Source organism: Aedes albopictus, chromosome 3, assembly GCF_035046485.1.
Source record: "Aedes albopictus strain Foshan chromosome 3, AalbF5, whole genome shotgun sequence".
Taxonomy (NCBI): domain Eukaryota; kingdom Metazoa; phylum Arthropoda; class Insecta; order Diptera; family Culicidae; genus Aedes; species Aedes albopictus.
In genome coordinates this window covers 269,105,581-269,121,250 of record NC_085138.1, presented here as the reverse complement: position 1 = coordinate 269,121,250, position 15,670 = coordinate 269,105,581, and the positions used below count along the sequence as shown (strand labels likewise).

At 38.0% G+C, this 15,670-nt stretch overlaps 1 protein-coding gene across 3 annotated transcripts in view; it reads left to right on the top strand.

The window, feature by feature from the left end:
- Positions 1-779: 779 nt before the first annotated feature.
- LOC115257380 (SPRY domain-containing SOCS box protein 3) overlaps positions 780-15,670 on the top strand; it is a 33,643-nt gene continuing 18,752 nt past the window's right edge. The window contains exons 1-2 of one of the 3 annotated variants that reach the window (XM_029856910.2): positions 780-1,276; positions 15,149-15,509. In XM_029856910.2, the coding sequence (XP_029712770.1) occupies positions 15,165-15,509 (345 nt within the window). In that variant the 5' untranslated portion in view covers positions 780-1,276; positions 15,149-15,164. Of the gene's footprint in view, positions 1,277-1,316; positions 1,588-14,065; positions 14,398-15,148; positions 15,510-15,670 lie in introns of those variants that run through there. The other 2 variants (XM_029856909.2, XM_029856911.2) reach the window with 2 other exon arrangements.

Genomic DNA, 15,670 nt, shown 5'->3' with positions numbered 1-15,670 from the left:
AACAAATATTGATTTTTTGAATTACTGACTCAATGTCACCAAAGGATGGTTAAAGCGTTTTTTTATTCTATCTATGTTTTTAATATGAGCTGCATTTCAATAACGTTATGTTTTAAAAAGCATTTACTTTCATTTTTACGTTGTAGCTAAACGTTTTCTATTGAACTGCCTTGACAATTTTTTGTGTTAAATTTATGTTAGCATCCTTTTTTATTGGGCAACGGAAATTGATAAATTCGGCCCCAACATTTCAAAAGGGAATTATTAGAATTATTCTAAAAACTTGCTTGTACCGTGGGGTGCCCTAATTTCGCGCGGGTCCAAGTTTCGCTCACTGATAATATTTAAAGATCATTATCATAGTACTAATTGTTGCATTGTCCAAATTTCTCTTTAGATAGTATAAATAAAGTGAAATTTGAATAATTGCACAATTAGTTTTATGATTATGATCTCTAAATATTATCAGTGACCGAAATTTGGACCCGCGCGAAATTAGGGCACCCCACGGTAATTGAAAAATTATGATATTACGAGAATTTGTAGAAGATAAGTAATGTAGGAGTGTTAAAACATTGGATAATAATTTTCAAGTAACATTTATCATTAAAAGTTTATCATGTACAAGTGGATTACTGAAAACTTTTAAAAAAATGTTAAATATAGATATAGAAAGTAAAAAAATAAAAATACATCAGAACAATCATGAAAACATTGATTATGTTTATTTTTGATATCCTTTATTGTTTTCATTGACACTCTCACGCGCTCTTACTAATACTATCATAAGCTGTCAACAAATTGCACCGAAACCGTTCGTTTTTCCGGTGTCAATTGCTACACCGGTGCAGTGCACCGTCGGGAATAAACGAATTCGACATTAATAACTTTCCACATGCAGTTTGTCCATAAGATGCATCTCACTTCACTCGTCGCGTCCAGGGCAGCGGAGGATCGGTTGTTAGTCGTTCGCAGTCCACTATTCGAAGTGGATTGCTTTTGTATATTTATACACAATCTGAGTCTCCTGCCGACGGCCGCGAGAATCGTGAAATTTAATAACGCCTTTCCAGAAGATTTCGAGCCGGTTTCGTTACACAAAGGTTCCCGTTGGTGCATCTTAGGTGGGAGGTTTTCTTCACCGTATCGCTGTGCTCGTTTACAGTTTATTTAGTTTTGATACGTTATCACGTGGCGAAGTGCGATTCAACTTAAAGGTGTTCTTTACAATTCGGCAGCCGAGGTGTTGGAAACATCTTCCATCCATAACCAAACAGTAAGTGTTTCATTCTAAACGGTAACTCAAACAAAACTGATCGAGCAAGTGAACCGCACAAAGTGAAACAGTTTGTATTGAGCAACGTAGTGACGTGTGTTACTGCGAGGGATCAGGATGATCAGAAAACAAATAATTTAATCAGTGTTTGGTTCTCGGTTCATCAAAGAATCAATTTCACATCATCAAAAAACTACGGGATCCAGGCGAACTGAACAAATCCATAGCATTGTAGATTAAACTGAAACTGACCATCCCCACTTATCTCCATTGAATCACTATTGTATACAATTTATTATCTCCATGAGCATGTGAGTAGCAAGCGTATGCCGTGTTACGGGTATAAATATTTGTTACAATAATAAGACAGAATAATTGTTTAAAGTGTTTAAAGTTCAATATTCGTTCGTTCCTTGTGCTACATGTTGAATTTTAACTTGTAAATATTACCCTAGTATTAATTAACATTTATAGGGTTCTGGAAGGATAGAGGCCAATGAAGTGCAATCCTATTTCGATTGCCAACATTCAGGCCATTTCGGGCCGCGATTAAGTACTAGAGACGTAAACCTTTCCCTGACACAGACTTCAAGTTATAGATCTCTAGTATCGAAAACCGAAACGGGATGCCCGATTAGGATTAGTTTTCCTAGACAAAACCAAGCTATGAACACAGCATCAAATGCTGTGAACTAAAAGGCAAACTGCCAAAAATACAATTCCAGGATGACTGATGGACACAAACCCTTACATGAAACCTCGTCATCCTGTGATCGGAAGATGTTATACATCTGGATAACAGGGCACATATATGTTATGTGTTGTGTTGCGTCAACTTGTGATGTCTCTTATTTGTGCATTTATAAGGTTCTATGTGTTCGTGATATGTTAATCATGTGTAATGATTTATTTTCTTTTATTTTTGTAACAGCCGTTTAACCGCAACCACAACGCGTATGATTCCATGCGGTATAACTTAAATACATTTTTTATTTAGATTGACTTTTTTATATTAATGTGCAACCCAGGCATCCAATAAGCATTCGAATAAGCCGTATTTCTGTTTTATGTCTGCATTCGGCCTGCTTACTGCCGTATCATAGCAGTTCGACTGCCAAACTGCCCTATATTAATAACACAGCGCAACATTTTTTTGTCTCAAGAGCAAACTTATGTGTCTCCGAAGGATTTTGGGCCGCTGAATCCGAATCCGGGCTCAGATTTGCTCCAACACGTCACAATTTTGAGCTATACCTCAATTTATAGGGCAAAATATGCGATTTTGGACTTTTTTGACTGCAAGCCATTAAGCATGGAAATATTTTTTTCAAGCAATCAAAAGGTTAATTGGTCAATTAACATCTAAATTAACGACTCGCTTAAAACCATCAAATTCGATTTGGTAGAACAAAATATTTTGCATGAGTCGGTAATTTAGATGTTAATTGACCAATTAACCTTTTGATTGCTTGAAAAAATATTTCCATGCTTAATGGCTTGCAGCCAAAAATGCCCAAAATCGCATATTTTGCCCTATAAATTGAGGTATAGCTCAAAATTGTGACGTGTTGGAGCAAATCTGAGCCCGGATTCGGATTCAGCGGCCCAAAATCTGTCAGAGACACATAAGTTTGCTCTTGAGACAGACCAAAAGCTAATTTTTGTTACGCTGTGTAATTCAAATGCTACTTAAAATATGACATCAGTTTCGTAGCATTTCAAATGCACGGTATGTTTTTGTCAACATGCCTTATAACTACTACTTTATTGCCATGAAACTGCTAAGAGAGATGAGTGACTTTCTAATTTACGTGTCACGGATGTAGGAGCCATCATCAATCGCATGTCCATTCAATCAAAGGTAACAACGGAGAAAATCATTGGCAAAACATGCTTTGGCAAATTAATTCCATGGATGGTTTCCTATGATCGAATTTTATTATCAGCACCTGCCGAGCTCATAACATAACGAAGCAACTGCCGGTGTAATACTCGTGCCTTAAATAGATCAAGCACGGTTCAGCACCATCGTCAACCCGAGGATTGAGGGACCGAATCCCAATTTGGCTGAAAGCAGCAAAGAAAACAGCAGTTCAGGGCGTGCCCCAAGCCTTAAAAGTTCCATAGGAGAGTGAGAAAAAAGAAGAGAAAGGGAAGCCGAAAAATTGGCAGGGGAAAATATTTGTTTTTAAATTTGCCAATCTGGGGGTTAAGCATTTAATCAGCCGTATATTGGGCCACAGTGTATCATTGTACTTGCCTCACAATATACAAATTAATGCAATGGCAAGTAAAGAAAGCCCTTCAATTAATAACTGTGGAAGTGCTCAAAAAACACTAAGTTGAAGCGAAGCAGGCCAAGTCCCAGTGGGGACGTAGAGCCATGAAGAAGAATAGAAAATATTGGGCCAAAATCTGCATTTAATTAGCACTAATGGCGCACTAATGGCACTTATGCCACAAAAGTTCAGCCTATTGGACGCAGTGGCTTAATTTCCCCAACAGGGGAGGAAAAAAAATACGGCTGATTAGCAATTAATAACCTGCTGTAAAGGCGCATGTAGTGCCGAATTAATATCATTTTAACTGCTTATTGGTTGCCTGGGTAGTGTTTCAAATCGGCAAGTCTCGTTGGATAAACGTAAATCATCTTTTTGCAACTCGTCACTAAAATACTCTTCTATGTTGCAATGCCAGTTTAACAATAAAGTAACACACTATATGAATTTTTTTTTTAAATTACAAATGATTGAAAATTGAACCAATCCCCTTAAAGGCAAGAATGGATTGAAGTATTTGAAATCGCTTATCTAAGAAGATAAGCTAATTCTATTGATCATAGCTAGTAAGCCTACTTGAAACACAATGCAATGTAGCCATGGCGAATGAAAACTATACGGTGATTTTAAAAGATGATCAATCCACCTCAAAGGACAAATATATCCGGAAAATTGTTTAAATTTTATGGAATAGCTTTTGTGCGTTGTATTACCATTTTAGAAAACATAAATGATCATATATTAAAGTGTTATATTCTTAACCACTTAACCTATTTTACAGCTCTTTTGTCCACTAGGGCACTACGTGAGCGATTCCAATTGGCGGTTGCACTTACACTTTGCACAGCGCCTAAACGTGTTCTATTATATTCTTATTCTACTTTATCGAACTGGTTTGCCTTTGTGCTGCTTTCACTTTTCTACCCTGTCTTTGGTAGAATGATGAGCACGATGATGAAATGATGTGTGGCTGTTGTTCCTTTTCCAGTCCGATTTGGGGTTGTCCATTAGAGTAGGGGAGACTGGGGAGACTTGATCCCCTTTTCTTAATTTGCCTGTAACATTAAGAAAAAACACAAAACTAAATCCATTTTCCGTACAGAATGGCAGGTAAACATCTATTGCAAGTTTATACACAACAGAAGGACTTTAAATTATTGTTAAAGTTTTCAAAACTGTGTTTTTATGGAGGCATGTCTTATGATGTATTTTTCAAAAATGGGTCACAATTGATCCCCTTTTGAGCACATGTTTAATTTAATGGGAAAACAACTCCAGAAGCTTCCTGTTCATTTTCTTTTCAAGTTTTCTTACATTTTTGATGCATACGGTGTATTTGGAATTATAAGATTTCCTTAAATTGTTAAGGTTATGCCGGATTTTGAAAATGGGGAGACTTGATCCCCCTTTTAATGGTGTGTAATAAAATAATAATTATCCGACACGTTTTATCATTGAATATACTAGAATTACGAGTAAATAGAGGCTTCCAAATAGAATTTTATTTTTCACATGTATAATGTGTGTGTAATCCTCGAGGGATCAAGTCTCCCCATGTCACTGTTGTATACACTAAGCTACATTAATTGAAATATTTATATAACAACCTTATTTGGATAAATACGTTTGATAGTATTTTATTTATACTATGTGCTGTGAAATTTTGAGACGATTTGGTTCAATTTTACAAAGTTATTGAGATTTTTCAGAATCGCCTAAAAGATTTCTGAAGGACTGAAAACAAACCATCAGCCATTAAAAAATAATGCAATACACAATTAAAATCAATTGTAGCCAAAACATTGTCGTCTGTCCAGATGTTGTTTTGGAAAAAATATGCTAGAAGAAAACTGTTTTTGATTCCGAGAAAATATGGGGGGAACAAGTCTCCCCAGGGATCAAGTCTCCTCAGTCTCCCCTAATGCAGGGCAAAAGTTCGCACCTAACAGACTTCATAAAATAACTATTAAACGAAAAGAAAATAATATCGTTTTTCTTCGTTAAACGGGTCCCTATAATGTTGCCTTCAAAACGTAGTACTAGATTTTTTCGCGTTCCTTTTGTAGTTTTAGTAATAAAATTTGTAATACAAGTACTCCAATGCGAACTTTTGCCCCATAGTGGGGGCAAATGTTTGCACCTTGTACTGGATAGTTTATTGGTGTGATGTTCATTTATTTCATGTTAATTCATGTTCGTCCTTTCACTCTAGCCATGAAATCTGTTTTTTTCTGTTCTAAGCTTTACGGCCCAACTGGAATACGACCTGGTGTTCAGCTTTCGTATACAATGTATTTTATGAAGACTTCCACAACTGTTAACTAAGAACTGTCCTTTCCAACGTTGCTGAAGTTGTCAAAATACATTGTGGGGGAATCATAGAGATACGTGTTGCACAAAATATATGTAAAAATATCAAATATGCAGCAAAGCTGTTGAACAGAATCGTAATCGAATCTTATCCCCGTCAGTATGGTAATGAATTATAACTGTGAATTTATAAACTAAGCTATGAAAGACCCCAGTAAAGTAGATGAACATAAGACCTTCAGAAACATACGAAAAGACACGACGAGGATGACGAAGAAAATGTTTAAAAATGTTTTTTTTGCCATTTTCATTTCTTGATTTGAATGGGTGATCATGATGTTTGCCTTACCGTCGATCTTCTTACAAAACTAAGTTCAAACCCTCTGCCGGAACGATTTCAAGGTGCATACTACACTTATTAAACATATATACCTACCTTGATACCTTACCTTGTTGGCTACAAAGTAACTTTACTCCAATGCCGAGCGTATAGTAGAGCTCCATCTTCGTCGGTCTTGGGCGATGTTCCTCCAGTTTCCCCGAACGTGTAGGGATCGTAGATCTTCTTCAACCGCGTGCAGCCAGCGAGTTCGCGGCCGCCCACGAAGTCGCCTACCTCTACCGGGTTCTCTGCTGAATATTGTTTTCGCTATTCTTTCTTCCGACATTCGCACTACGTGTCCAGCCCACTGAAGTCTGCCGTATTTTATATGTTTCACAATATTCGCATCTTCGTACACTTGGTACAACTCGTGATTCATGCGTCTGCGCCACACTCCATTTTCTTGTTTCCCACCGAGAATTGTCCGCAGCACTTTGCGCTCAAAAACTCCAAAAGCTTTTCGGTCTACTTCCTTTAACGTCCACGCTTCGTGACCGTAGAGGGCAACCGGAAGAATCAGCGTCTTATACAGAGCGAATTTTGTTTGCGTTTGCAAGTTACGGGACCTAAGCTCGCTACGCAATCCGTAAAAGGCCCTATTCGCAGCTGCAATACGCCTTTTCACTTCACGGGAAACGTCATTGTCACATGTCACAAGTGTTCCAAGATAAACAAATTCTTCAACAACTTCAAACACTTCCCCATCAATCACTACCTCAGCACTAACACCACTAGGCCTGCTTCTGTCTCTACCCGCTATCATGTACTTCGTCTTGGTAGAGTTAATCGTCAAGCCTATCCTCGCTGTCTCTCTCTTCAGAGGAGCATAAGCTTCCTCCACTGCCCTACGATCGATGCCGATGAGATCAATATCGTCCGCAAAACCGAGGAGCATGTGCGACCGTGTGATGATAGAGCCATTCCTCTGCACGCCTGACCTCCTAATCGCTCCTTCGAGTGCAATGTTGAACAATAAATTTGAAAGAGCATCCCCCTGCTTCAATCCATCCAAGGTCACAAACGACGTAGACACTTCGTCCGCGATCCGCGAACATATATACTAGTTTCTAATGAGTTTCTAACGAAATCATCATTGCTTCAAAGATTATGTAATTAGAGTGATGTCTTAGATTCAGAAATCTAGTGCGAACTTTTGCCCCACAGCTACTGCGAACTTTTGCCCCACTGTCGACGTTTTAACAATGTCCCTTTCTGCAAGACTGTGGAGCCTCGTAGCCGTGCGGTTAGGGTCACCAAGCTTCTAATCGCACCATGCTATGGTGTGAGGGTTCGATTCCCGCTCCGGGCGATGAAACTTTTCGTGAGAATAGTTTCTTCTCCGTATCCACTGGTGCATGCTCCGTGTGTCCCTTGTCTAGTGTTTAAGTTTCATTCAGTCTGTGCAGCCTCTGGCTGAAGACGGTGTCCGCGTCTTTTTTTTTTTTTTTTAAAGACGCACTAGTAGTTTATTGTTTATTTGAGTGCACCTCTCGAACTACTATGGAATAACGATTTTCCTCTCAAGAGGTTATGAGATTCTTCTTCTTCCTGTTACTACAAATTCTTAGTTAAAAAAGTCCAAACATTCTATCAAAACACCAAGAAACACATTGTTTTGCATAACTGTTCCAAACCATAACGAAATCGTTCTAATTTTTATTGACGAGTAGCTGACCTGATTATGTGTCGAACCCATAGAGTAAAGTGGGGCAAAAGTTCGAGTGGGGCAAAAGTTTCTTTTGAAGTTTTTGAGCTTAATTCAAATGATATCTTTCGGGTGTCAAGGTTGTTCGTTGCATTTTAGAAAAAGAGTCTTTCACTCCAAAAATTATGAAAATTGATCAATATTTCGAAAAGTTATGACAAAATGTAGGTTTTTGATCAAAAAATTGTAATATGCGATGGTCCTTCCAACGCATGGAATGAAATTGTAATGAAATCGAATTCGATATTTTATTTTGGGGCGTAACTAGGTATATTTTGAAGATGATTTAGCATGTATAACTTTTTGGAATAAGTTTTGGAAATCATATTTTACACATAGTGGGGCAAAAGTTCGAATTGTGGGGCAAATGTTCGAGTCATGTGGCAACTTTAGGTAAAACCCTAAAATTCTGCAAAAGGTACATATTATCTCTAAAAATGATGGAATTAGTGAGAAAATTCGATCAAAGTTGAAAAAAAAAGTTGTTTCACCTGAATTTGGCGGAAAATTACTAATTTTTGGTAATTTAAATTTAACCCTGATATCACGGACAGAAATGTTGTCTGGTTGATATAACTTTTTCCATAGTTCTACCAAGCTTCAAATATATTCTTGATGTAATTGCTTTAAATGGTTGTTTCACATTGATTTGATGTTTGCACCAAGCAATATTTAGTTTGAATCAGCCCCTCTGAAGATTAACCATCTAATGCTTAAACCAAGAATATATGTCGTTACTTGAACAATCTTGGCTGCTGTCTACTCAGTCACAAAGAAGTTGATAAATTTGTTCATCATAGCGGCTGCAGTTCTAGGCGACTTCAATTGTATCGAATTCTTTCGAAAACTGTGGGTATGTATAAAACTAAAGCTATACTTCTATGATCGTATTTCAACGAATTTCGTTTTCAGCAAACGGGAATGAAATTTCATGACTTAAAATTGAGCGCGAAGAACTGCCTACAGTACGTCAAGCAAACACAGGCATTGCAGTGGAAAATGAATTGCCTCGGACCTTGATTAGTATCACAGGCCAATAAAGCTCTATCCGTAATACGCACTTTATAAACGATAAATTTATCCTCGTGTTTATCCAAAATATAAGGCTTAAAATAATTTCAAAAATAAAATAACATAATTTGAACGATGCTCAGTGTATGCTTAAACCAACCATCCGATATAGTTAGTTCAATCCTCAAGTGGAGGGTCAGTTCAAACATAAACATGCTTGAATCCACCATGAGAATAATTGAGCTGTCAAACCATCAACCATAAATATTGTTGATGAAAGCATAATATGGTTGAATGAACCATATTTCTTGCTCGCATCAATGCTTCAATTCTGGTTAATTCAAACTTCCATTATTATTCGACCTATTGTATTATGCGTGATACAATCTCAAAATAGGATTATATAAAAGTCAATCCACAAATATGCTTGTTTGGGACCGTAATATGATTGACATGACTTTATATTTTTCTCCGTGATTTGGATAAAATTCAGATCGAACTTTAAAGTGTATTCCAATTCCAACATCAAATTTTTATTGGTTTAAGGTATTCCAATTACCAAAGTGTCGAAATAGTGTGCTACAGATAGCGAAATACCACAAACACTAGAATCGAACTTTTGCCCCAGTGGTGGGGCAAGAGTTCGAATTAGACACACACATACAAAAAGTGTTGTCACTCAAAATTGAAGAGACATTTGGCGTAACTTTGTTCAGCAAAATTTTAGCTCATGGATGGTAGAATCACCAAACGGTATGCATTTATTTTTATCTGCTTCGATTTCTTGAAAAAAATTGAATTTTCAACTAGGGTCGAACTTTTGCCCCACCTTACTCTACAAATTGTTTGGGTTCTTAACTCGTGCTCAGAAAAAGACCCACTACGAACTTTTGCCCCGCATTACTCTATGGGTTGCTGTTCGCCGATATCCAATTATCCGGGTCCGTTTGAGCTATAAGAGCTCAGAAGAGGGTCAAGCATAGGCGAAACTACCGGGGGTGCCAGGCACCCCCTAGAATTTGAATGCGTTGCTGTGAGATATGTGGCGATGAATGATGAATGGATGAACTAATGAATATTTTGCTTGTAGTGCACCCCCTGGCAAAAATTCGTAGTTCCGCCAATGGGGTCAAGTACCAGCCGCTCTCGGGGGGAAGAGCAACTGACGAAGTACCGGGGCTGGGATCGAACCCATGACCATCCGCTTATGAAGCGAACGTGTAGCCACTGCGCCACGGGCCCCGGCATGACTATATTAAAGTGTTAACCTGCGAGAAATGGGAAGCTACTTCAATAAGAAATGGCAAGGTACTTCATTCGACATTCGACTCCATGCTCATCAATTCATCTCGAAAGTGGCTCCAGCATGGGCACTGGTAGGACGGTGCTACACAACGGTTCATCATTGATAACTGAGTATTCGTTTCACTCATCCGGCCAAAAAGACACCGATGAAGACTTTGCATTGCTTTTGACAAATATTATACAAAAACGCTACGGAAGAACAAGTTCAGCGAATGGTTTCTCGTTGCCTAGATATGAGTGAAAATGAATGTAAAAATGTAAGAAAGCTTGCATCGCGTTAGATTGATAGTAGTTGCTTGGACTACGTGTCTTTTAAAGTTATTGTAGACCGTAAATGGAAACCTCTAGCATTAAGATCGTCTACATGGCCAGAACATATAAAATATCGTGAATTTGTGAGAAAACGTTGGCAAAGCCCAAAAAGACAAGAACGATTATCTCGAATTAGGGAAAATTGGGCATTTTCGGAAGATTTGTTCTCTTCGTCATAAGGGGTTTTTGAAAGTTTATTCTTAATCACTTAAGCTAATTTACAGCTCTATTGTCCACTAGGGCACTACGTGAGCGATTTCAATTGACAGCTGTACCTACAGTATTATACAGAGCCTAGATGTATTCTATTATACTTTATCGAACTAGTTGCCTTTCTGCTGCTTTCACTTTTCTACTCTACATGGTAGAATGATGAGCACAAGGATGATAGGTGGCCGTTGTTCCTTTCCAGTCCGATTGGGGGTCCATTATGAGTAGCAATTCGCCGATGTCCAGGTGTGCGGGTCCGTTTGAGCCATGGGGCTCAGAAGAGGGTCAGTGTCAGCCGCTCTCGGTGAAGAGCAACTGACGAAAAATTGCAAGTGCCGGGGCTGGGAATCAAACCCATGACCATCCGCATATGAAGCGAACGTGTGACCAACTACGCCACGGGCCCCGTTTTTTTTTTTTTTTTTTGAAAGTTGTTGTACTCAGAGTTGGCCTTAAATCCTTCTCAACCATCTTGAGTTATACGACCAAGTTTCAGGAAACTTGGTCGACAAAAAACCCCATGACAAAGAGAACAAACCTGCCGATAATACTAATCGTCACCCTACTTAGTGTTTTTAAAGAGTGTCGTTACGGTGACACGATATCTTAACCCGTTTGACCCCAGGTAAAAAATAAAAGTTCAAAAAATCGCCAACAGCCCATTTCTCAACAGAATTCAACCTAATTTTGAACACAAGCTCGCACAACACTAAACTTTTGGAAATAAACGAGATCAACATTTTCTTGGACTTCTGGACGGAGTAAGGCCGGTGGGTCACTGGGTCAAATCGGGTAAAAAAAAGGCCAAGTACGATTTGCACCCCCATAACTTTCTTCTTAACGAAGTTTTTCAATGGGAGTTTGCACATTCCGTTGCCTAACGACAGTTGATGTTGCTACAGGTTCGAATTTGAGATTTTCAGATAGGTTTCTTTTGAGTGTTTGAGATATTCAACATTTCTGAACCATCCAAGTGTTCATTTACGTTTGTTGTTTTCAAATTAAATTAATTACGAGATATTATTCCCTTATTGACCCCATAGGTCATCAGAGACATCTTTGGAACATGTGTTGCCCATGTAGTACTATCAATATTTCCTGAACATTTCGATGGATTGTCCGAATCCGTCCTTGAACACTCCAAATAATCACCAAGCTCAATGAACTCAAGGCCTGTTTTCAGCCAGGCCATCCCGGGTACTCAGGAATCTAGTCGAGGCTTTTACTCACTCCTGTTCGATGTAGTATTGGTTTCTGGAGCTAACTGTTGTTTTTTGCATACAAATAGGTCTAATAGTCCTCTACGATTCTCTGTAGACAAGGCATGACTTCAATCAGATCGTCCAAAATTTTCACTGTTCATTAATATAACAAACATTATACAGATGTTCTGTTTAAGTATTGGTGTAATTAAGAGCGATAAAAATAATTGAAAATAATCCTATCGAAAAATCTCAAATTCGAACCTGTAGCAACATCAACTATCGTTAAGCAACGGAATGTGCAAACTCCCATTGAAAAACTTCGTTAAGAAGAAAGTTATGGGGGTGCAAATCGTACTTGGCCTATTTTTTACCCGACTTGACCCAGTGACCCACCGGCCTTACTCCGTCCAGAAGTCCAAGAAAATGTTGATCCCGTATATATCCAAAACTATAGTGTTGTGCGAGTTTGTGTTCAAAATTTGGTTGAATTCTGTTGGCGATTTTTTTAACTTTTATTTTTTACCTGGGTCAAACGAGTTAAAAACTAGTTGAATGATTTGCAAACTTTTATTTTTCATATTTTAAATCTCGAGGTACTGAACGGTTCACATTTCATAAATAAATGCATAGTGGACTAAAACAAATATTTTGTTTAAACTTGTTCACCAAAACAACATTTTTTCCGTTCAACATGAATTCTCAACGTGAAAAAAATAACGGCATTTTTTTATTTCGGAATAATCGCGTTTCAAATTTCGTGCTTTGTTTTGTCCTTATGGAGGGTGCGCACTACAATGGGCTGTAAGTTTGGTTCTAGTGCTCCAGTGCGGATAATTTATCCCAAAACCAATCATCATGTTGTATCTGAAAATCTATTATGCACGTTTAACTGATCAAAATTCTTAAAACGGGTACCTAGGAATCATTTTGTTTTAATGTGGATTAAAAACAGTTGTAAAGCCATAATTGGATCTTCATAACCGTCATAAAACTCTAAATGTTACTTGAGTACGAATCCCTCATGTGGTGATTGCTTTTTCAGAAGAGCGCGCGTGGAACTTTCAATTCTGTGCAATAAATACAAATATTGATAAAAAATTTGATAAACTCTATTTTTTATCAAATAAGCTTCACTACCCTTGGCGCAACAAATAGAGGTTATGTAAAAGAATGCAGTTTATCTCGTTGGCATATCGCACCGTTATCTGCGTTTGGGAAAGATTTGGTGGAAATTTCCCGCCTTTAAGGTGATATGGGTGAAACATATAAGGGCGCACCACGTTGTTTGAATGGTGATTGGTGATGCATCAGCTTTGCGTAGAACGCATATAATCAACATCCAATGTATTGGTAATGTTACGAACGAGTCGATCAAAGCAGAATTGTAACATTCTGCTTCCTACGTTGTTCATGGGCACCTATTTAGATCTATTCCAGTCCACACCAGCACCAATGTGGCACCACTTGGGTGTGTGCTTTGCAACATGAATCCAACGCCTACTACTGGCTGGATATGCGGTGCGTGTGTACAGAACTGTTTCGAATAGTGTGGTAATAAGCATGAAAATTGCATAAATATAAAACTTAAGAATATTAAATAATTGTGCTTATATGCTTATATGCTTATACACATGCATCATGAACATTGGTAGAGGAAGCTTTCAGTTAATAACTGTAGAAGAGCTTATAGAACACTAACCTAAAAAGCAGACTTTGTCGTAGTTTGGACACTTTGCTCTAATTTCAGAGTTAGTAAAAGCTGAATTTAAAATTTGAAACTAACGGGGGTATACAATGCACATTGTACTACTTGAATCGCACAACTCGAGAACCAACTGTTTACCTGAATCATGTCACATGAAGAAAATGTAGCATTGCTATGAAGAAGGTACAAAACAGTTTTACAAGTACTTTTGAATTGTAAAAGAAACACAATTATAGTAATGAACAGCTTATCATGAAGCGTCTCCATGAGTCTTCCAACTATGATCATTATTGTAGGAAAAAAAAATTGATCAATATTTAGGATTCCATTCTTCACGTTTCCAATCTCCCTGTATCCAAACATGCGAGACGAAACATGAACACGGAAGAAGTAGTGGTGTGCTGGAGACCAGCCATCCATCCAGCATAGCAGTAGTTTTCCATTCCCATACCTTCAAAGAGTCTGCTAAAGCACGGTTCTGTTTTGGAAAAACTTATCATTCAAGAGTTCTGTTTCAATCTCCACAAGACTAGGTCAGTGAATCTCTGCTTCCGGCAAAATAGAACTGATTTGTAACTATTAGTGCAAGCGGCCAACTGTAAAGTTGTCCTCAATCGTTTGGCCAGTCGACTCTATGGTGAAAGTAAATTTTTATCTAACTACCTCGTGTTTGTGCTTTTCTTTCGAAAATATCAAGGTAAGCTACAGTGTTTTATGTGTAAAAATAAATACTCAAGCTTGATGAAACGTTTGAAAGTGATATTTCTAGTTTTCATGTAATTTTTAATTCAGGAAACTGACGATTTCCAGAATTGCGCTTTAGGATTCGAGAAACATCTTTCACATGCTCATTTTGATGCACTTTCATCTTTCTCTCTTCGCAACAACATTGCATAAGAGATGTGTATTAGTGTTTCAATGCGTTACATATTGCAAACACATGGGGTTCCTTTCGGGTTCTTCCTATCGAGAGTTCTAAAATCATGTGATAATTACAGAAAGAGTTAATCAAGTTTAAGTTAATGCTGTAGCAATATATTGGAAATGTTTTGTTTCTATAAAATTGGATTGAAGAAAAATATTCATATGGGTGACATACCCAAAAAAATTGTTACAGTGTACTTTTATTAGGCCAATGCAAAATTTTAAATTCTTTGTGTTCCGTTGTGTTTTAAATAAATATATGTTACGTAGCATGGCATATGAAGAACAAAATTACAAAAATCATTAGTCAAGACTGTAAAAATGTTCCAAATTTGCAAACATCATACATACCTACTGCCTAGCAAAAGTTTCCATTACAATTTTACCTGTGTTCTAAACATACGCTTCCTTGAACATATTTCTAAAAATAGATCTACCGAAGGTTGGAGATAAAAAAATACATACTTTTACAACCACAATGAACAAAAAAAAAACTCACGTGTGTCACATCCATGTAATTGCAGGGACATCCGATGCAACATGTCGCACAACCGTCGTGCAACATACAACATGCTGCTCAGGAGCAGCGAAAATCGCTCCGTACCGTTCTGTAATTGCGAATATCCGGCCGTGACGCGGTCCCGACACACGGACAAGAAAATCGAACGCTGCCGATGCGGCGAAGATAGTTCGACGCGATTCGATTGGACCTGGGATGTCGACTGTGGCCATCCGGACACGAAAATCACCAACGGGACGGAGATTGTCTTCCATCCCGTGTACAGCCAAGGGACGGCCGTTATACGCGGAACACAGCCGTTGCAGCAGGGCATGCACCATTATTGGGAGATAAAAATCCTGAGTCAGCTGGCCGGGACGGATATCGTAAGTATAAATGCATTATGTTGAACATCGTTGTTTTATAGCTGGATCCACTGAATTATACACAGTAAGAAAGTTCTCTAGTAAGACTCTCTCAGTCATCTTTTTATATTCATTGTGTATTTTTTTATTATTTTTTTTGTTATTTTTTTTATTCATAGTTG